This window comes from Maniola jurtina, chromosome 15 (assembly GCF_905333055.1).
Source record: "Maniola jurtina chromosome 15, ilManJurt1.1, whole genome shotgun sequence".
In the NCBI taxonomy this organism is placed as follows: Eukaryota; Metazoa; Arthropoda; class Insecta; order Lepidoptera; family Nymphalidae; genus Maniola; species Maniola jurtina.
Window position 1 is genome coordinate 8,577,075 of NC_060043.1, and position 21,687 is coordinate 8,598,761.

A 21,687-nucleotide genomic window follows, 5' to 3' on the forward strand; every position below is an offset into this window, starting at 1 on the left:
TCCATAAAACCCATCATCCTCTTAGCCGATTTGTATGAGATTTGGTACTGAGGTAGCTTGCATCTAGTAATTGACATAGGCAACTTTTTATCCCTAAAAATCAAACACTTCCCACTGGATCTTTAAAAATCCTCCTAGTCCTCTAGTTTTAGTTTAGTTTATAGCTGTATTTTTTAATCAATCGGTTATATTATTATTAGACCAATTTTAATATGTAGGTACCAACTATCAGTCGTCTCATTAAGAATCCATGTAGTTTTTCATACATAATTTCTTGTTTATATAATTTAATTTTTCATTAATAAAATAATATTATTCCTTTACAGCCAATTCGACAACCAAGTGCAGGTATTTTATTAAAAGAATAAAAGAAATGTGTATCAAAGAAAACAAGAAGCAAAGGCTATTTTCAGAAGGATCCTCAAAGATGACTTTTGGTAAATATATAAAGTGTATAGATTAAGAAGCAAGAAATATAAAACTGAATTTGATAAGTTGTTTTATTTTACACCTAAATATATGCAAAAAAAAATAAAATTATAAAGGTACCCCGTTTCAACGTTGTCATGGGACATCACTATGCTATCGATATCGACATCGACACAAGGTCGGATTGTGTCCCAACACTTTTTGCGACACTAGCGCTATGCGGCTACAACGGAACTAACCGTTAACTTTTGCACTGTCCTATCTGTCTTTAGACTGTATATAGTGATCTGTGCTGTCGTGCTCTATGGTCTATGGTCTTGGATTGCTCGTGGATTGTGGAATTTGCATTATCGGCATTTTGTTTTTCGTATTTCTATTTTATTAATTAGATTTCAAGATCAGGATTTTTAGGACTTGCTTAATTCTGATTTCATCACGTTATTCGAAATTGCGGCATGTTCGTAGTAAGTGGAAGTGTTGTGTAGTGGAACAATCTAACTGCGGTACGCACGCTATAGCGTTGGGTATCGGCAAAAATGGCGGGAATCAAATCTTTAGCTGTGAGGGGTATCAGGAGTTTTGGCCCTGATGAATGTGATGAACAACGTATTAACTTTGAGAAGCCCCTTACTCTAATCCTGGGTCAAAATGGCTGTGGTAAAACAACCATTATTGAATGTTTGAGATATGCGATAACCGGCAATATGCCGCCTGGGAGCCGAAACGAGTGTTTTGTTCATGATGCTAAAATAAACCATTCCACGGAGGTTATGGCTCAAGTGAAATTGAAGGTAAGATGAAGGGATATTTCATACAACTTGCTATTATCAAGAGTGATACTTATCAAATTTTACTATTACAAGTTATATTAAAGTCTCCCTTTTGTTTACACAAGCTGTGAAAGCCTAGTGGTGACATGCGCCTCATAATCTGAAGTCAGGGGTTCGATCCCGGAGGCACGCACCATTAACATTTCAGTTATGTGCGTTTTAAGTAATTAAATATTACTGTATTCAATGGTGAAGGAAAACGTCGTGGCGAATTCTGCACACCTGAGAGTTCTCTATAATGTTCTCAAAGGTGTGTGAAGTCTGCCAATCTGCATTTGGTCAGCGTGGTAGATTATGGCCGAAGCCTATCTCATTCTGAGGAGACCTGTGCTCTGTAGTGAACCGGCGATAGGTTGATCATGATGATGATTTACGGTAAAGATTATTTTAATTTCATTTTACGTGTTTTTCAATACACACAATCAACGTATATTCTAACAAAATCTCTTATTTCAGATTGTGAATGCAAAAGATAAACAATTGGAAGTATCAAGATCTATGAGAGTAACAGCTTTCAAGAACAAGAAACCTAAATTCCAGACTTTAGACTCATTTCTCTCAGTGGTAGACGCATCTGGCAAAACTAAGGACATTTCATCGAGATGTGCAGACTTGGATTTTGTGATGCATGAAGAACTAGGTTTGTAACAAGACATTGTGGTCATTCCAGACTTAACCATACTACTGTTTAATGTACCTAGTTTCTCTTGTTCCTAAATTGAAAGGACTAAAAGTACTGTCATCCTTTTCACAATGTTCCCTCTACAGAAAAGTAGAGCATGTTTTTTATATTGAAAATCATTCAATTTTCTAGATTGAAAATTAGTTGACTTACGGCCTTTGACTGTAACTGTACAGTCAAAGGCCGTAAGTCGCTTAGCATCTTAATGATCATATTCATATGGCACGGTTATGCACATGCATTAGGTGTTTGTTGGGTGTTTATAGAAAAAGATCATAATTGGGACAAGCTTTTAATACATTAGTTTTGCCGAATTCCTACTTGAATTCTGAGGCTGACCTTACATTTCACAATGGCTGCAATGTAATTAAAAAAGTACATAATCTTGTACGATGATATGTGGAACCCTTTGTGTGCGATACGACTCACACTTGACCAGTTGCTTATTAATTATTCAATAGTAATATTAGTATAGATTATTTTACTAAAAGTTAATCCTTGGCAGGTGTGTCAAAGGCTATACTGAACTCAGTCATATTCTGCCACCAAGAGGACTCAAGTTGGCCTCTAGATGAAGGGAAGAAAGTGAAAGAGAGATTTGATGAAATCTTTGATTCTGACAAGTACAGTGACTGCTTTGATCGCCTTCGGAAAATCAGGAAGGAGTATGGTGTTACTATCAAAATGATGGGTTTGTTTATTACTTTATAATCTACAAAGTTTCCTAATTTAATTATACAAAGAGTGCAAAAGAATGCACAGCACAAATAGTTTTGTGTGTTCAACTAAAAATTCTTAGTTATTAGTTGATATAACTACATACTTCTTGTTTCATTTTACCTGAGCAGTGTGCACTTGTGTGTTAAAAATACCAAACAAACAAATAGCCATCGCTATAAACACAGTTGCCTGTCGATCAGTATTCTGCAGCATATTTGAAGTGTGTTCCTGGTTCCTTCACCTTTTCATGAAAATTCCTTGCGACTTGGTACTATCCAACCTCCTTCCTAGAACTTCTCCTTTCAGCAAAGGTTGCCTGGTAGAGATTGCTCCAAGCAATAAGGCCGCCTTTGCACACAATTGTTTTTCTGTTTTCTTCTTACTGTGTTGTTAATTATCCTTTACATGTGTTTTTGTGTGCAATAAAGTATTTCTATCTATCTATCTATCTATCTTTCTAATATTATTTCGCTAGGCATTGTCAGGGTTAGGTATGTAGTAGAAATTCTAAGGATTGATGTGAAACAATTTGCTTCCTTGTTCCTAATTTCGATCATGGAATGCCCTTCTGGCATCAATTTTCATCTCCACTTTTAATATAGGTAACTTCAAGTTAGAGTCAGGCATCTTCCAAACAAGTGAACTCCACCTGTGGCTGGCATCATCACTTGCCAGCAAGTACATTCAAGCGCTATAGAACAAAAAAACATGACAATGGAATATGTATAGCTGCATAAGTATTTTTATATTAACATCCTCAAATAACTATAAAATGTGTAACTTTTCTGATCAGAACAAGAAGTAGCCCATCTAACGGAAAAGAAACAAGATCTAGACAAGAAGAAGCTTGACCTTGTCAACACTGAGTCTCGTATCTCTGAAGCGGAGATTAAAATATCTGAACTGAAAGCCGAGTTGGAACCAATAACAGAGAAGATCAAGGCAATTGAAACACTGCAGAAGAACTTGATCTCATATGAGACAACCCGTGAGAAAATAAAATCAAGGTACTTTGACACAAGAGCATAAACAAGAGCTCACTTTGATTTTGCTCAGAAGTCAAAATGAGATAAATTTTCGCAAAATGAGACAGACTTATCATTTTGACACTTAAAGCTACACTTCATATGCGCTTCTCCATACAAACGTATTACACAGCATATTCTATTATTAATTGTTGTTCTACAAAGTTAATATCGATTTATCTCTTCATTATTTATGTCTGCCAACAATAAATATAGTAGAATCATATTTATTTTAAAAGTTATGACCTTGAATTAATGTCCCTATTATGAGGCAACTTCATGCATAAATAAACCAAATGCAAGGCTTTAAGGCAAACTTTACTTAATAATAATTTCAAATGTGTTACATTTGTTTAAAAATATTGATCGGTTTTCATAATAGTAACATACTACCAAACATTAATTTGCGTTGTTAAAAATCAACCATCTTAATCATGACATGTCAAGTTGATGGGAACAGCATGCCTTCACGCTTGGCATAGAGCTACCATTACTCTTAAGTAAAGTCTGAGCAACGTCCTTACTCCATAGAAGCCGTCGCGCATTTTGATTGTTTCGACTTCATATGAATTATCTTTCAGATTAGAGAGAAGTCAAAATGATGAACAGGAGTTAAAGAAATCAATTAAAACCATGTTTGAAGGCACAACTCCAGAACTTGAAGAAAATATAAGTAAGTGCATTTTTTTTTATTCACCAAGGTTCATTTAAGAACATTTTTTTTTTGGAACATTTAACTTGTCCAGTTCTTTCTATTTTTACTCACAAATGTATTGTAAAACATGTAATACACGTGGGCGTTGAAAATGATATTCTTGGTGCGATAAATTGTCGATAAATTGTCGCTTCAACTGTAATTTTCATCATGCCACACTTGTAACATAAATAACCATTACCTTTGTCAATATTTTTTTAGCAAACTATAATGCAACAGTAAAGGAAAAACAGGTAGAATTAAAAGGATCGTGTTCCAAAATCAATTCTTTCAATAAGGAGGAAGAGAGGATTGCCAATGAGAAGACGTCAAATGAAGTTAAATTCAACAAGCTCATATTGCTAGAGAGTCAGAACCAAGAGAAGATAGACAAAAGGAATGTCATGATTGTGGATAATGCTAAGCTTGCTGGTAAGAGATTTCTTGACTAGGGCGCATTCACAACCCTCGCAGCTTTAGTATTAAGAGGGCTCTCTCCGTCACTCGTTTCATACAATCGTAGTTCCAATTTCATTTGAATATTAAGCAACCAAAGTCTATGAAATTTTGCAGACATATTCTAGAAACTAATATCTATGTCTGTGGTTTTCCAGATTTCTATTAAAATATTCGGTTTCAAAGTTACGTGGTCTTAAAAATTTTCATACAAATCTTTGAGCCCCTGTTATTTTAAAACTTCATATTTTTAGAAAAATCTAAAACACCACAGACACAGATATTAGTTTCTAGAATATGTCTGCAAAATTTCATGGACTTTGCTTGATTAGTATTCAAATGAAATTGGAACTACGATTGTATGAAACGAGTGACGGAGAGAGCCCTGTTAAGTTGGTTTAAAGAATTATCATCATTTATTAATTTATTAATCATCAATATTTTATTATCGTCGATCATCTATTAGTAAGCGCAGCGTTTGAAGACACTACACTAGGTGGACAGACAAATCAAACTAGTTGCAGGGAGCCACTGATTCAGGTAGTGCAAGACCGTGGTATGTGAACTACAAGAGACCTATAACCAGCTGTGGACCTCTATAATGATGATGATGATGATTGATTGATGACTTGATGATTACTTATTTGACTTTTGAATATAAAATGTTTATTTTGTGGCTAACCCAGTAAATCATTGTAGAAATGGAGATGGGGAAAATAGAAACAGACGAGGACGCAATAAAAGGCATGACCGCTATAACGGACAAGATAAACGACTTGTATGACAAACTGAAGGAGCAAAAGGCCGCTGCCGATCGCCATGAGCGGGAACTGCAGAAACAAGTTGATGAAAGTCGAGATGCTCTTGTAAGTTCCACGACGTAAATCATTGACTTACGAAGTTAATAATTAATCAATCTATCAGTAAAGGCGGAAACAAACTATGGGACGTGTCTGTTAGCGACCGAGAGGTGTGCACAGTCATTTGGGACGCGGCTCATTTGGGACGCGGCTTGTGAGATATCTCACAAATATGCTGTAGTGTTGTATGATACACGAGGGCATTGAAAATTACATAGTCGGCCTATTTGCATCATGCCACACTTGTAGCATATAGATAACTAACCATATTTCAAACTGATTTATGGTTCTGGGTTCTAACTCTTATAAATAACTTATTTACAGTCGCGTCACAAACAAAAAATCTCAGGAAAAGAAGCAGAAATCCAATCTGTCAAAAAAGATATCACTAAGATTGAGAAACAAATCAATGATGCGAACAAATCCAAGCTCAAACTTGAGGCTGTTGAAGAGAAATTGAAGAATGCAGAAGAGTAAGTACAAAAATAAATTTTTGTCATTTTGTTTGTTTGCTTGTTCCTGCGTAGCTCCTAAATTGCTGCACAAGGTTTTAATAAAAATATACAATGTGAGGACCTCCTTTTTTGAAGTATTTAAAAATTTCATATTTGAAATTGTATTTTTAAATAAAGTTATAGCTGTGTTGTTTTATATATACCTTATTATTTATACTTGGTTAATTGTAATTTATTGCCTATGTGATTTTTAGAGAGTATCAAAAGACGGTAGATGAATTAAACGTAGAGGAGTGTCAGAATGAAATTAACGCTGATGAAAAAGCAATGGAAACTCATGAACAAGAGCTTGAAGAACTAAGTGAAAAGGTATTGTTATTTGCTGGCCGATTTTTCTGCCTGTTTGTGCACAGTTATAGGTCCAAAGCATATATTATATGAAGTGGAAAGGAGCTGCGGCGCATCGACTTTTAAAACAAATTAAACTCAGTTCTATTTACTTGTACATATGGTTGAAATTGGTATACACAAAACTAGGAGACTCAAGGAATGCGCGGCGACGTGATTCCATTCCAATTGTAGGTCATATTTGCACCTTAGCATAGGTGAAATAGAATAGCGTGAAAACTTGGTATACATATTGACATTTCTCATTCATTTCATTATTAGTAGTATTTTTAAATAAATACACCCAAACAAGTTTTAAATTTTGCCTGCATATTAATCTAAAAAATACCTATTGAATGACAGACTTGCCTCAAGTCAGTAAAAATTTGTTTTGAAAGCTTATTTAGAATATCTTTAATAGATAACTTTTAACTTAATGTTGTTTATTGTTATTATGGATATTGGGTGAGTAAAAAAAAGATCTTCAAAAGCTTGAGCAAAAGAAAATGGATAGATTAACTTTGCAATATTTTCTTAACAGGTTACAAAATTGCAAAAGCAAACAGCCACACTGAAAGAAAAGGACCTAATTGAAGAACAACTAAAACAAAAGGAGAAACAATTGACTGTGTTGAAGAACAAACATAGAGCGACACTAACAGACTTGCTGGGAAGTGTGCCAGAGAACAATTTTGCTTTTTCGGTGAACAAGTATGAAGTTCAAATCCGGTCGGAGGTGGATTCTTTGAAGAAGAAGATTAGGCAGAAGCAAACTGAGGTTTACATACTTTACTATTTACAAAAGATAAACTTCAAAACTAAAACTTTTGATACTTATTATCTTAGGCATGATATTTTTAATAACCTTGGCCTTACTTCATCGTTAAGAAATTCTATTAAAATTTTGTAAAGATCAATTTAAAAAATAACACACAGACTAATTTATCAATTTGATGTGTATTTTTTCTTAGATAACTCGAATGGAAGCGAACCGCAAACACGTTCGCGAACAACTCAGTGAGAAGCGCGCCGAGCTCACCAAAGCAGAAGATCAAATGTACAAGGCTTGCGGCACGCAGACCTATGAGGCTACATTGGCCAAGATTAACACCACCGTCGAGAAACTGCAGGTAAACTTGGAATAAACTCCACTCGCCACACCTCGACTTCTGTCGCGCACCTCGACTCCACTCGCTGCACCTTGGCTTTACTCGCCGCACCTCGCCTCCACTCACTGAACTTTGACTTTACTCACCGCACCTGGACTTTACTTGCCGCTCCTCGACACTCGCCGTACTTTGACTTGACTCGCCGTACTTTGACTTGACTCGCCGCACGTCGTCTCCACTCGCTGAACCTTGACTTCACTCGCCGCACCTCGACTCCGCTCGCCACACCTCGAAATAAATAGAAATATTTTTTCCAATGATCCTCAAACCCACCTAAATCTGTGTTTTTAATTTTCAGGATGAGCAAAATGTTCTGCAATCGTCGATGTTCATAATAGCAAAATACAAGGGACAACTCAAAGACAACAATTGTTGTCCGCTGTGTAATCGTGGATTTGATAATGAGACTGAGGTAACTATTTAGATTTTGTTAATTAATTTTCTCATTTTCGATTAAATTGCATAAAAATAAAATTAAAAAATAACTATGGTAATTCTTAAAAGTACTAAAAGGTAAATATAATAAGATGGTAAAATTGTGTCTAAAAGATCTAGAAATGGCCAAAAAATATACCTAAATAATATTTTTAGGTGACAGATTTAATATCCCAGCTAACAACCCAAGTGATGAATGTACCAGGCAAGCTGGAAAAGGTTACGGAAGAATTACAAAAGGCATCAGCAAAGAAAGACGATCTTCTTGCCATGAGGTCTTTGAATGACAAGATAGTGTCTCTCAAAGAAAAAGATATACCCCAGCTTGAGACGCGCTTGATTGAAGCTGATAAGGTAAGAAATAGGCTTAAGGACTAGGCGTAAGGGCGTTGGTACACCGCGGCCGTCATCGGTACGTCACTGAGAAAAGACATTATTTCGAATCAAGTTCTTCGGAACGACGTGACGATAATCGAGTGTCCACCCGGCCGAACTCGGAGGTTCAGTTCATCTCGCTGTTGTTCGTTCAGGTAGGCGCGTTTTTATTGTGTAGGCTAAGTTGAACCGGCGACAGCTTCTTATTCTGCTGATCGACTGCGAAAGAACTAGAGAGCCAACGCGTGCCAGACCTTTCATAGTCATTTACATTTACATGTAAATCTAACATACATTTACATTAACGACATACATTTACATGTATGTCGTTATCATAGCTTACATTTGACGCGTGCCAGTTAAGCTGAAGGTTTTGTTACAAGTTTCATAACTGTCATGAATTGGGCAATACTAAATCAATATTTTTCTTTGCAGGAAATAGCAACTCTTACTGAAACAATGGAAGAAATGTCCATGTCTCTATTGGAACCGGAGCAGAAGCTCGCGTCAACGCGTCAGATTCAAGGCGACATGCCTCTCCTCGATCGATTCACTAATGAAGTCAAAACTACTACCAAAGACGTAAGTATTTATTATTGTCATGCGATTCTGTGCCTTCGTGCCGTTCTTTTCTACGATGTCCTTAGTAATAAAAGATACCTCTACTCTTTGTATGGCTACCACCATACAAGATGAATGTCATACTATGTGTAAGTGTGTTGGAAGCGCGCTACAAGACTGCTTCGACATTTACCACCAGGCGAGGTTGCAGTCAACGGCTAACTTCCATCAATCAGCCTGTTTGCGTCCACTGCTGGGCATAGGCCTTCCCAAGAGCGGGCCATCACACACGGTCCTCTGCCTTTCTCATTGGCCATCGGAAAGACTAACTTGTAATCGATAAAAAATTATCCTTCCTATAATTAACTTGTTATGTAATGAATTCGGTAAACTATGTAACCTCTGTATGTAATTTGGCATTGATGTAAGCATAAAGAGAGCAAGCAGAGAATAAATCAGCACTACTCTGATTTTCATGTCATACTCATTCAACAGCTAGAAAAAGTCAAGGAGAAATGCACGGACGTAATATCGGATATAACGCTTGAAGTCGCAACTGCGAAGCAAACAGATTTGAGACAGAAGATCAGTACACTGCGCACGCGCATCAAGGCAGCACAAGCCAAACTCAACGCGCACAATAAGAAGCTGCAATCTATGGCGAATTCAAAGAATAAACTTAAGGAGGAGGTGCTTAATATACAGAAGAAGGTTAGTAACTAGAACATTAGTAAGCCTAAAGTCTGGGGTCGACCTGATATTAGTATGGCAAACGATCCGGGGTTGGGGGGAGTCAAAAGTATCTTTTTATCACCCGTTACAACGTGTGATTAGTATGTGAGTTTCTATGAAATACTGGTCACTATGACTTGATGTGCTATTTTTAGTGCAATCGATAATTTAAAATGGTTATCACACTTAAAAGAAACTAACAAAGGACGTGGATGTTATGTATTTTGGAAGACCCTCTGTTTAATAATCACTGAGAAATAATTTATTTTTGACATAGGCAAATACCGTATTATTCAATCGATCGACGACTGATCAACGCAGTTCTATAGTAAAAAATAAAAATATAGACAGCTTATTGCCATTCGAATCGAGTCGGCTCGGCGAGCCTAGTGGACGCTTAAACCATTTCTTCTGAGAGGAGATCCATGCTAGAGTAGTGGGCAGAGCGATACGTTTAACTGATAATGTTTTTTTATTTCAACTAAGGTCCAAGAACTGGTTAACTTGCAAGAGAATCAAAAGCAAATGGAAGCCAACAGAGATAAGTTTATGGAGGAATTAAAGGAGCTTCAGGACGGTATCGCGCCGTTGGAAGCTGAACTGAAAGAGAAAGAGAGCAAGAAGATTGAGGCGGTGAAAAAGAACAGGTATAGTACATTTACAGGGTGTCCAAAATATAGATAGTCGTAGAATAAACTATTGTTAACTGTTGAAATGTTAAAAGAATGTCTTTCAATTAATTCTCAAAAACACAACATGAAACAATATAATGTTTGTAAAAAAATCCAAAATGTTAATTGAAAAATTTCGTAGATGAAATACCATTGGCAATCCTCACTTATCATTTTATAAGTTTGCATGGTTTTACCATTTTTAAGGAATGCGAAGGAATACGTAAAACAAATGTTATTAGATAAAAAATAGCAACAACACTATTTTTTTAGAAGAACTATTTTATTTGAAAAAAACTCTGCAAAAAATGCAAAACCATTAATATGTATGTCATACTATGGATTTTTCTTAGCTTATCATAAGATACTATTAAATTTAAATGTGCCTTATTAATAAGTTATCTACATTTACTTTTATTCTGTTTATTTTTTAATAATTTCTGGTTATCCCTTTTCAACATAGGTCTGACATTGAAGTAAGAAACACATACATAAGCAAAATAGCGAACGCCTTTGAGAAAGTCAAGTCAGTGGACTTGGACATACGGATGCACAAGGAAAGGAACATCCAGCGTGAAATGGAGAAGATAAAGGAGGCGAATGAGAAGCTGTTGACGAGGCAGAAGCAGATCATGGTCGACAGAGACACGCTTACAAAGAGGATTGATAGCTTGAAAGATGAACTGTCCAAACAAGAGGTACACTTTTTCTTACTTTTTAGGGATCTGTGCCCCAATGTTGCCAATGGTACCCTTTTTAATCCCCGACCCAAAAAGAGGGGTGTTATAAGTTTGATGTGTGTATCTGTGTAACTGTCTGTGGCATCGTAGCTTCTAAACTAATGAACCGATTTTAATTTAGTTTTTTTTTGTTTGAAAGGTGAATTCATCGAGAGTGTTCTTAGCTATAATTCAAGAAAATCGGTTCAGCCGTTTGAAAGTTATCTAGTTATTACTGTAACCTTCACTTGTCGGGGGTGTTATAAATTTTTAATTTACACTTGTTCATAATCATGATCAGTCATAATCATGACTAACATTCCCCTTCCCCTCAAATTAAGCGTAAAGCTTGTGCTAGGAGTGGGTACAACTATAGTGCAACAGGTGGGGTTTTAACCGGCGACATTTAGGTTTTCAGTCCTCTCCTATAGCCGTTGAGCTATTGAGGCTTTTAATTTACCTTATTACTAAGCCTCCGCTGTCCGTCCGTCCGTCCTCTGCCTGTTAGCGGACTGTATCTCGTGAAACGTAATAGGTAGAGTTGAAATTTTCACAGAAAGTGTATTTCTATTTCCAAGTCATAACTAGAAATACTAAAAATTTCGAAATGGTTGCCATAAAAATTAAAAAGTGTTATTTCTTGTACGATGATACAGAAGCGCTTAGTGTGCGAGTCTGACTTGCACTTGGCAGATTTCATTCTTTCTTCCTATCATCTTTTCTCTTGGGATAGTGCTTATAGTTTAGTATATAATTTCCACAAGTGATCAAGGAATTATTTATAAATAAAATGTTTACAAAGAAGAATTCAATCAACACAGCCTTACTTAACTCTTTTTTTCTAGATTTACAAGCGTAACCTAGAAGACAACCTGAAGTTGCGCAAAGCTCAGGCGGAGATCGAGAAGTGTGAGAAGGAGCTTGTGGAGATCAACGAGAAACTGAGCGGAGTCAACATGGAGATGATCGCAGAGAAGGAGCCGCTCATCACTAAGCAGACTATGATATTCAGGGAGAAGGCGCAGAATGAGGGAAAACTCAATGAACTGAAGGCAAGTTTAATTTTAAACTTTTAGCTGATGTATAAAGTTGAACAGGTTCGTCTGTGTTGGCGTTTGCTGGCGCGCGTGCTGTGCCTTTTTGGAATGTTTTGTTAAAAGTGGCGGGTTTTTGTGTTTTACTGGTGTTTTTTGGTGGTGGAACTGACTGGGAAGCGCTCCAAAGAGGCGCCGCGCATGTGTCGGCGAGCGCCGGCACAGACGAAATCCATACTTATATAGTTTTCCTAACTTATAACTTAAAACCGGACATTGGCTAATCTGTGTCTAAAGCCAGAGTTAGACAGCACTAAAACTCGACAACTCCCTGCGAACTGCCGATAGATTTTGCCATTTTGGTTGCTTAGAACAGATTGTTAGGCAGCGATAAGGCCGCCAAATTGTACCTACCTGGCCTATATTTTGCTTCACTTTGTAAGTGTTTTTCTGTATTAATTTTGTGGTGTACGATAAAAGCATATTCATTATCAATATTAACAATAATAACAATTTTACTATGTCTATCACTAGATTGATAAAATTGTTTTTCTGTCGCTCGGTGTATTTTAACATTGTACTATATTTATATTTATGAACTCAGATTTTTTTTCCTCTTTCATTTAATATCCAACTCAATACAATAGCAAAAAAAATCCGAGGATTTCCCAGAATAAAAAGTAGCCTATGACATTCTTTAGGTCTTTGGTCTGCGCTTTTTTATGCAAGGTCGCCATCCCACCTATTGAAAAAGAGCAAGTTCTGCTGAGTTTCTTGTTGGTTCTTCTCATTGGTAGCAAGGGTATTTTTAACCAGTGGTGGTTCATTTAACGATTCTAAAGCACTGTAAAAATTTATTCAAATAAAAAATATATCTATTTTCTTATGAATATATAATACAGACACTCACATTGATTTATATTACTTAGTATTGGTTTATTTCCACAGGAAAGATTGAAACAAAATAAGCTTGAGCTGAAGAGGACCCAAAACAAGGATATTGAGAATAGATACAGGCAGAAGTTCTATGAGCTACATGTCACTAAAGCAATCGACAAGGACGTCCGAGATTACTCAGTCGCTCTGGAGAAATGTCTTATGGAATTCCATAAAGAGAAGATGGAGAATATTAATCTTATTATAAGGTACAGAATTAAAGATACTCTATTCTTCTTAATACTCCACTCTCTTCTTAATTATTAAAGGTATTCCTATTTTCTCCACTTTACATTCTATTTCCCCATAGATGGTGTTCGCAACTTGTTTCGCGTGCACCATTTAGGTTTGAAATCTGAAATCGTAATGTACGATATGAGAATAAAATTGGTATTATTTTCATTTGTATTACAATTACAATTTCTGTAAATTATACTTTTTTGCAGGGAAATGTGGAGAAAGATATATAGAGGTAATGACATCGACTATATAGAAATAAAGACGGAAGGAAGCATGACGACAGAGTCTGATCGCCGTAAATATGATTACAGGTACAATACAATGTTTCATATTATGAAAGAGATGTTTAGGTTTCTTGACTGACAGGATAGACAGACAGACATTAAAGTGATTCTATAAGGGTTTCTTTTACCCTAAAACAAAATGAAACAACTTGAAAGTGTATAATTTAATGAAAATTTTCAATATTTTTAGGGTGGTTCAGTCTAAAAATGGTGTGGAGATCGATATGCGTGGCCGGTGTAGTGCGGGACAGAAGGTGCTGGCTTGTCTCATCATAAGGCTGGCTCTAGCGGAAACGTTTAGTTCAAAGTAAGATTCAATATGTATACCAACTAACCATTACAGACACCGTTACTAAATCAGCACAGTAGTTCAACGTTAATGTTTGTGGCACCCCTACATAGTGGAAATTCCACGAATTCGTACGAAGCTATTCGCTTCCACATTTCTGATATGGAATGATCTTCCGACTTCCGTTTTCCTTGCAAAATTTAAAATTGGGACCTTCAAAAGAAGAGTGAATAGGCACCTTCTAGGTAGGCGCGTCCCACCTTAGGCTGCATGATCACCTACTATTTGATGTGATTGCAGTCAAGTGCATGCCTAGTTAATTAAAAAGGAAAATATACAAATTTAAAAACACTAGAACTTAGTTTCGAATTTCTAATACTTGTGTTGTTCCAGATTCGGCATCTTGGCACTAGATGAACCAACTACTAACTTAGATGATGACAATATAAAATCCCTGTGCTCTGCGCTCGGAGAGATAGTACAAGAGAGGATGCACCAACGGAACTTCATGTTCATAATCATCACCCACGACAAGGAGTTCATAGAGTCACTAGGAAACATTGACAGAGTCACGCATTACTACGAGGTGTCTAGAAACGAGGAAGGAAAGTCCAGAGTTAAAAAGATTAGATTCTCTTAAACAACTTTAAAATTATTTCATTATTGTATGTCGAATATTAGTAAAGTGTATTTGTATATGCCATTCCTTTTTGTTTCATGTTATCTATATGTAGTTAAGGGCTGTGCCTTTTATTGTGTTACTGTGTAAGAGTAATTTGATTATTTTTTGATGAAGTAAAATCATTTTGTATTCCTCGAAAGTTTATTTCATTTATATACAAATAAATATACAGCATTAAAAATAATTTATAAAGGTGGTTCCACACCTGCGCACGCGCACGAACCGTGCACAGTTCTGTACTCCACCCTAAATATCACCAACATGCATGCCGCCACTTGGCACTTGTACAATATGCACGCAAACCACTCAAAGACAAGTCCACATTATTTTTACCTTATTTCACAAAAAGAAATGTTTTAATTTTTATTACACCTTACCATAATATTGTGCTAGTTTAAAATGTGATCCTGACAAAGGAGGATGTTCTTATGATGAGCATTCTGTGTACGATTCGTGCGCGTGCGCAAATGAGTATCCGTCTTAATGCAGTCTGCAGGTCACGTCGCATGCTGATAAACGGCTTAAAATAATAATCTGTCAATAAATTAGGTACTTAACAACGCTGATTGTCACAAATCTTATATAGTCCATACCAGTCCGTACATAATGATTTCTCACGCGCGCCAAACTATGGGTCACTGTCATGTCAAAAGTACGGTTCAGGGGGCCTATCGGCTAAAAATGTATCAATCATTAAAGGACAGCATCAATGTCAAAACATGGTATTTAGCCAATGGGATTGGTCAAAAACCATGTTTTAACATTGATGCTGTCCTTTAATGATTGATATATTTTTAGCCGATAGGCCCCCAGGTTCACCTTTAAAATCATAATATTGAGATGACATTTGACGCATAAAGTTTAATGGCACGTGAGAAGTTATTTTTTACGCAAAATACATAGTATTTTTTGATAATTTTTGAAATCTGGCTAAGTAACTTTAACAGCTTACTCATATTAATTTATTATTTAAATAAATAAAATTTATTATTTTCGGCCGTACGTCTTCAGCATGGAAAAATGCGGGTAGTGCGCCTCTCCTTTACTACAATCAGTTTAACCCATAACAAGGCCTGTAACGCTATTCAGCGGCTTGCATATTTCAATTTGATCCAAATACAAGATTTTACTTTCTTGTAACACAGTCAGTGTGATCCCTAACAACTCTGCAACTTGCGTTGGTGGAAACGATTGTGATAGACATTTAGCGATATATGGCACCAAATCTTCCGTGAAACAAACGCATAGGGACACGAAATTCTGCTTCTCGATATCAGTGAAAGCCTGTTGCTCTCTATGGTAAAACGTTATCAAAATCTGCGCAGCTTTCTCGAATGATTTTTTGAAGCCTTTATAAACATCTTTGACGATATTCAAAGGGGCTGTTACGCGCAAAGAATTAAGTACTGTCAGCATTCCATTGCAGTATTCAGCTAAGGGGTAGTAGTCCAACAGGTTTTCCGGTGGGCCGGTTGCCATATTTTCATTTATGGGCCTCGAGACATTTTTAATACTGGGCACTTTGTAGCACTTCATTTGGTTCTCAAACTGATTGTCGACTTTTTCCATGCCACAGTTGAACTGCATCAAAACATTGTTGCGAAATAAGGGCGTGAGCACACATCTCAGGTCGGCGCCGACTCGGCCAAACGATAGGCAGAGATACATGCATTGGTTCATTATCGATTCAAAACCAGACTCATCCTCCCTCCAAAGATCTTGGTTTAATATATAAGCTAAGCTTTCCACCTGTAAACATGAAGAAGGTAGATATTACGATTTTATGGCTAATACCACTTATCAGGGATATTATCCTACAAATATTACAAATGTGAAAGTGTGGATGTTTGATACTCAATCACGCAAAAACTACTGGACGGATTTGGCTGAAACCTGACATAGGCTACTTTTTATCCCGGAAAATCAAACAGTTCCCGCGGGATTTTGAAAAACGTAAATCCACGCGGACGAAGTCGCGGGCATCAGCTAGTATTACATAAGTACAAGAGGTACGTAATGCTGCGCTTTCCACCACCCAGCGAGGTCACCATTCTAGCACCTGAGGGTCCTATTAATTATAATTATTGCTATTGGATAGTTCATTAAAGGGAGCTTACTTTTAATTTGAGCCAGCAAGACAGTGCACTGGTACCACTCAATTCATTATCCCTTACTTTCGACTCCTGAGCATCAGACAAAAATATCGATTTGTGTTGAGTTATGACATTAAATAGATGAATTCTGTGCAACTCCACTATTTTACGTAACAATTTTTCGGGTGCTGTAAAATAGATTAAATTCAGTTATAATATAATAAAAAGTAAAAATTAGCAGTCTGTTTGTTGATAGAAGTGGAGCCTTAAAACTGTTATTTTCGAACTAGCCACTCGCCCTGGCTTCGCACGGGTGGCTTCGTACAATTTTCGCATCTCTAATTTTTTTTACCCGACTGCGGCAAAGCCAAAACGAAGGGTTATGATTTTAGCAGTCTATGTATGTTTATATCCAGATTCTGTGTGTTCCATCGTAGCGCCTAAACTACTGGGCCGATTTTGATGAATGAGGTGTTCGTAAAGGTCCAGATGACAGGCTATATTTTTATACTAGCTGATGCCCGCAGCTTCGCCCGCGTGGATTGGTCAGATCCCCTGCAGCATCAGGATTGAGGAGTTGGACTCCAAATTTTTTATGAAACAATGTCGCAAAGTTCCTCTATCGATTAAAAAAGAAATTACGCAAATCGGTTCAGAAATCTCAGAGATTTCGGTGTACATAGGTAGAAAAACACAACTCCCTTTTTAAAAGTCGGTTAAAAAAGTAGCCTATTTTACGCCCTGGTCAATCCTCTACTTGCCTGTGAAAGTCCCGTCAAAATCGGTTCAGCCGTTCCAAAGATTAGCCTTTTCAAACAGACAGACAGACAGACAAAAATTTTAAAAACGTGTGATTCAGTTATGGTATCGTTCAAATAACCATATGAGCTTAATATGAGGTAGTTATTTCGAAATTACAGACAGACACTCCAATTTTATTTATTAGTATAGATATAGATGAAAAAAGTTGTTGTACGGATGTTACATCAAAAAAAGTGAGGGGTCTCCAAAAAACGGGAAGTGCCCTGTTTGGCAGACACGACAGACGGACGGACAGACAGACAGACTGACAACAAAGTGATCCTATAAGGGTACCGTTTTTCCTGTTGAGGTACGGAACCCTAAAAAGTAATACTAATAATGTACCTTCAGTATTTCTTGCATCCTCTAGTGCTTTTTCAAACCAGGCATTTCTTGCTTTAAGGAAATGTAAGTGTAGACCATCAGATGTAATGCTGCCTTTGTTACCGATTGATTGTAACCTGCTATGCTCATCATCAGTTGACCTAAATACTGTGTTGGCTCTACGGAGATATCCTAAAATCTGAAAAAAATACCTACACATTCCTTTTCTTGCCGATTGCTGTTATAAAATACTAGAAAAAAAAATTGAAAAACTATGCATTTGAATGTGGCATAATTTTTAGTGTATTGTCGAGCTTTATAATATGGCTTTCTATTTACAAAAAAAAACCGGCCAAGTGCGAGTCAGACTCGCGCACCGAGGGTTCCCTACTCGGATATTTTTTCCCACATTTTGCACGATATATCAAAAACTATCATGCATAAAAATAAATAAAAATCTGTTTTAGAATGTACAGGTTAAGCACTTTCATATGATACCCCACTTGGTATAGTTATCTTACTTTGAAAATTGAAACACATTTTAATTTTTTTTAATGATGTAACCACAAATTCACGGTTTTCATATTTATTCCTTTACTATTATTATTATTCCTTTATTTATAGCACATATAAGACCTACCTACCTGCCAAATTTCATGATTCTAGGTCAACGGGAAGTACCTACCCTGTAGGTTTCTTGACAGACATGACGGACAGACAGACAACAAAGTGATCCTATAGGGGTTCAGTTTTTCCTTTTGAGGCACGAAGCCCTAAAAATATCTTGTGGAGATCTCACACCACTATTCCCAGTGCCACACATTTTTCAGTACCTAATATTACAATTAACTAGTCAGCTTATTGGACATGCTGACTCTGTTTGACCTCTGGCTGTCGATGTGGCTGACGTGTTCTGCTCGCATTGGCATTGTCCATATGATAAGCGCACCTCTTGCATGCTTGATCACCTTAAGTTTTAACTGTGGTTGATCAAATGATTATATTCAAAATTCTAGTTAATTATTACCAGAAATTGCATAAACAAGAATTACTTCAATTTACCTGTAAACACTGAGGTAAAGGCAGATCATAGTGAAGCTGATTGAAGAGATGATAAAGTGTTTCATACCACAATGTCATTATTTCACTGGTTGTGCTCTGAAATTATAAAAAAATATAAAATTAATCTTGACTATAATTCTGACTGAATGGATCTGCTCTCAGCAGCCAAATAGATAATATCATAATATAGATAAAAACTGTGTTATAATATCAATATCTTCATATTATCTATGAAGACATCTAGCAACATTTTACTTAACAATATCTAATAACTAATAAGGGTCGGGACTTCGTCTGTGGTGGCGTTTGCTGGCGCGCGTGTTGTGACTTTTTGGAGTGTTTTTTTTGTTAAAACTGACTGGAAAGCGCTCTAAGGGGGTGCCGTGCGTATGTCGGCGAGCGCCGGCACAGACGGGGTCCATACTTGTATAGTTTAGCTAACTTGTTACAAATAACTACAAACTTGACATTGGCTAATCATTGTAAAAGCCAGACGAGAGAGGGGAAAAAAAATAAGGGTCTTATAAGGATTCACTACATTTTTGTATAACATGACATACCTCAACAATAGGTATCTCCGAGTACCTCTTGGACAAATTTCGGATGAAAGCAAAGATATCTAATGCACTCTCATAGTCCTCCGCATTAAGAGCTTCACGCATCAAAGAGGGCAACTCTAATAACTCTAACAGTTTGTCACTTTGGTTTCTTATACTGCTGTATCGCCTGTCAATAAAAATTAAAGTTACAACCAAAAAATCTGTCGAGTGTGGACTCGCACATGAAGAGTTCTATACCATCAAACAAGAAATAACAGTTTATTTTTATTTCCGTGGTGGCTATTTTGATGTTTTTATTTTTATCATAGTGGCAATAGAAATAACAACTACTCTTGCGAAAATTTAAATCTATTATGGTTTATGAGATAAAGCCCTCTGACAGACAGATGAATGGACAAATGGAAATGGAATGCACGCAACGTCTGGGATGAATGAATCAAACCTAACTGGACAATTGATTAAGATTTTTGATCTATTTATTCCATCACATGCACTCCACTACATAGACTTAACAATTGACTCAATTTTTATTGGATTGTTTTTTGAAGTTCTATTGTTTAATTGTTTGATTCCATCAATTGTCTTTTTATTGCAACAATTGCCTATCATTCATCAAATTGAGCATATTGCACATCAAATTGAGAATTCCCTCCTTTTTTTTTCTTTTTCTGAAGTTGTTTGAAAACTAGTTAAATACCTTTTCTCTTGAACTATCCCACCAGCGACTTGGGAAAAGCTCTCACACTGAGATACAAAGTCAGGAGTGTTATTTAGAAAACTTGCTAATGATTCCTTTGACTTTCCCAAATCCTTCATGATAGCTCTGGATATGTCAGCAGTCTCCACAAACGTTTTATAGTTAGTGAATGCTAAATCTTGTGTCTGCTCCGTCAAATGTTTCATCTCTTCACTCAATCGTTCAGGTTCTTTCTTAACATGTTCCCAATTTTGTGATCCTAATTTTTTTATATATTCTGTAATATCACTAAAGTATTCTGCATTCTCTGAAAATTCCAGTAAAATTGTTGTACAAAAAAATATTTGAGGGGGACTTTAGCTATTGGAAAGGGGATCTATATTCTGTGATTATTCTGTGTATATCTAGTTTTAGAAATAAATATAAGTACTTAATTTCGTCAAAATCGGTTCAGTACAACCAGAACTTTACCTTTGAATGAGAACTGAGAAGATTAATTAGTTATAAAAGGTAACTTGCCTGTGGTTGAGTCCGGAAATAAAAGCTGACACAATTCTTTCAGTTCTTGAGCCATTTAGAAAATTGTTCCAACACATCAAATTCAAAACAACAAATTTGGAAAGGACTTGTGAATGTAAATTATTACAGTGGATAACAATTTTTATTTTTGGGATTCCTAGTGTTTGAGTATGCACTTGTTTAAAATAGACACGGATCACTATCAAACAGTAAATAAAAAAGTAGTCCTGATTGTAGATACGTAAACGTATGTGGGTTTCAATTATATTATTTATTTATTTTTTTCTACACTGCACCTAATAATATTGGACTTTGCAAAAAGTTGCAAAATGTAGTACCTACCTAGTTTAAAATGAACTTTGACAACGGTTTGACAGTTTTAACGCAGTTGACGTGGTTTTACAGCCCGTTCATGGCCCGTTCCCACTTGTCGGCTGTCGGATGACGGGTCCTGATTTTAATCGGATGTTCCAGTGACAGAACATTTTGACACAAAATCGGTTTCAGACAAGTGTGAATAGCTTCATATAAAATGTTTTGTTACTGGAACATCCGATTAAAATTCGGGCCCGACAGACGACAAATGGGAACCGGCTGTAAGGTTTTGACCCGTGTTTTTGACCTTCGATTTTGAGTTTTGACTAACTCCCCCAGTTATATCAATGTTACCCGTTTCTACTGTAATGTATATCGAACTTATTATTAGTCTGTGGTCATTTATAGTCTCTGCCTCGTGATCACCAATCACCATTATTGGTCTGTGCCGTCTGTGATCTTTATACTTTAGTTTGTGGTTTGTCCAAATGGAATTATTTTGGAAAATGTCTGTCACAGTAATGCCATCTTAGGATATTTTACCCTAAATTTAGGTAAAATTGGGCTGCTAGGTTGGATTATATACAACGAATAATTTGGGGTGTATACGACGAAGGGTGATAGAAATAGACAGATTTTTATTCAAATAAA

At 36.4% G+C, this 21,687-nt stretch overlaps 2 protein-coding genes across 4 annotated transcripts; one reads left to right on the forward strand and one right to left on the reverse strand.

Moving 5' to 3' along the window:
• Positions 1-727: 727 nt before the first annotated feature.
• On the forward strand, positions 728-15,013 carry LOC123872650 (DNA repair protein RAD50). Its single transcript, XM_045917061.1, has 22 exons — positions 728-1,220; positions 1,716-1,899; positions 2,447-2,632; positions 3,455-3,668; positions 4,268-4,359; positions 4,603-4,812; positions 5,536-5,702; positions 6,021-6,169; positions 6,406-6,520; positions 7,080-7,316; positions 7,510-7,668; positions 8,006-8,119; positions 8,299-8,496; positions 8,953-9,099; positions 9,574-9,789; positions 10,297-10,457; positions 10,945-11,179; positions 12,046-12,252; positions 13,183-13,379; positions 13,617-13,721; positions 13,885-14,001; positions 14,377-15,013. Exons 1-22 carry the CDS (start codon positions 966-968, stop codon positions 14,621-14,623), a joined length of 3,912 nt encoding a protein of 1,303 aa, XP_045773017.1. The 5' UTR covers positions 728-965; the 3' UTR covers positions 14,624-15,013.
• LOC123872662 (conserved oligomeric Golgi complex subunit 8) lies at positions 8,139-21,092 on the reverse strand. 3 transcript variants are annotated; one of them, XM_045917096.1, is made up of 8 exons: positions 20,722-21,092; positions 20,203-20,509; positions 19,506-19,671; positions 18,946-19,041; positions 17,905-18,082; positions 16,783-16,946; positions 15,715-16,414; positions 8,139-8,149 (listed from the first exon to the last, which is right to left on the reverse strand). In XM_045917096.1, the coding sequence occupies exons 1-7, from the start codon at positions 20,774-20,776 to the stop codon at positions 15,722-15,724; spliced, it is 1,659 nt and encodes a 552-aa protein (XP_045773052.1). In that variant the 5' UTR covers positions 20,777-21,092; the 3' UTR covers positions 8,139-8,149; positions 15,715-15,721. The 3 variants fall into 3 exon arrangements, with proteins under 3 accessions (XP_045773052.1, XP_045773050.1, XP_045773051.1); XM_045917094.1 differs by lacking the exon at positions 8,139-8,149 and adding an exon at positions 15,482-15,635 and having other exon boundaries at positions 15,732-16,414; XM_045917095.1 differs by lacking the exon at positions 8,139-8,149 and having other exon boundaries at positions 15,648-16,414.
• Positions 21,093-21,687: the final 595 nt, after the last annotated feature.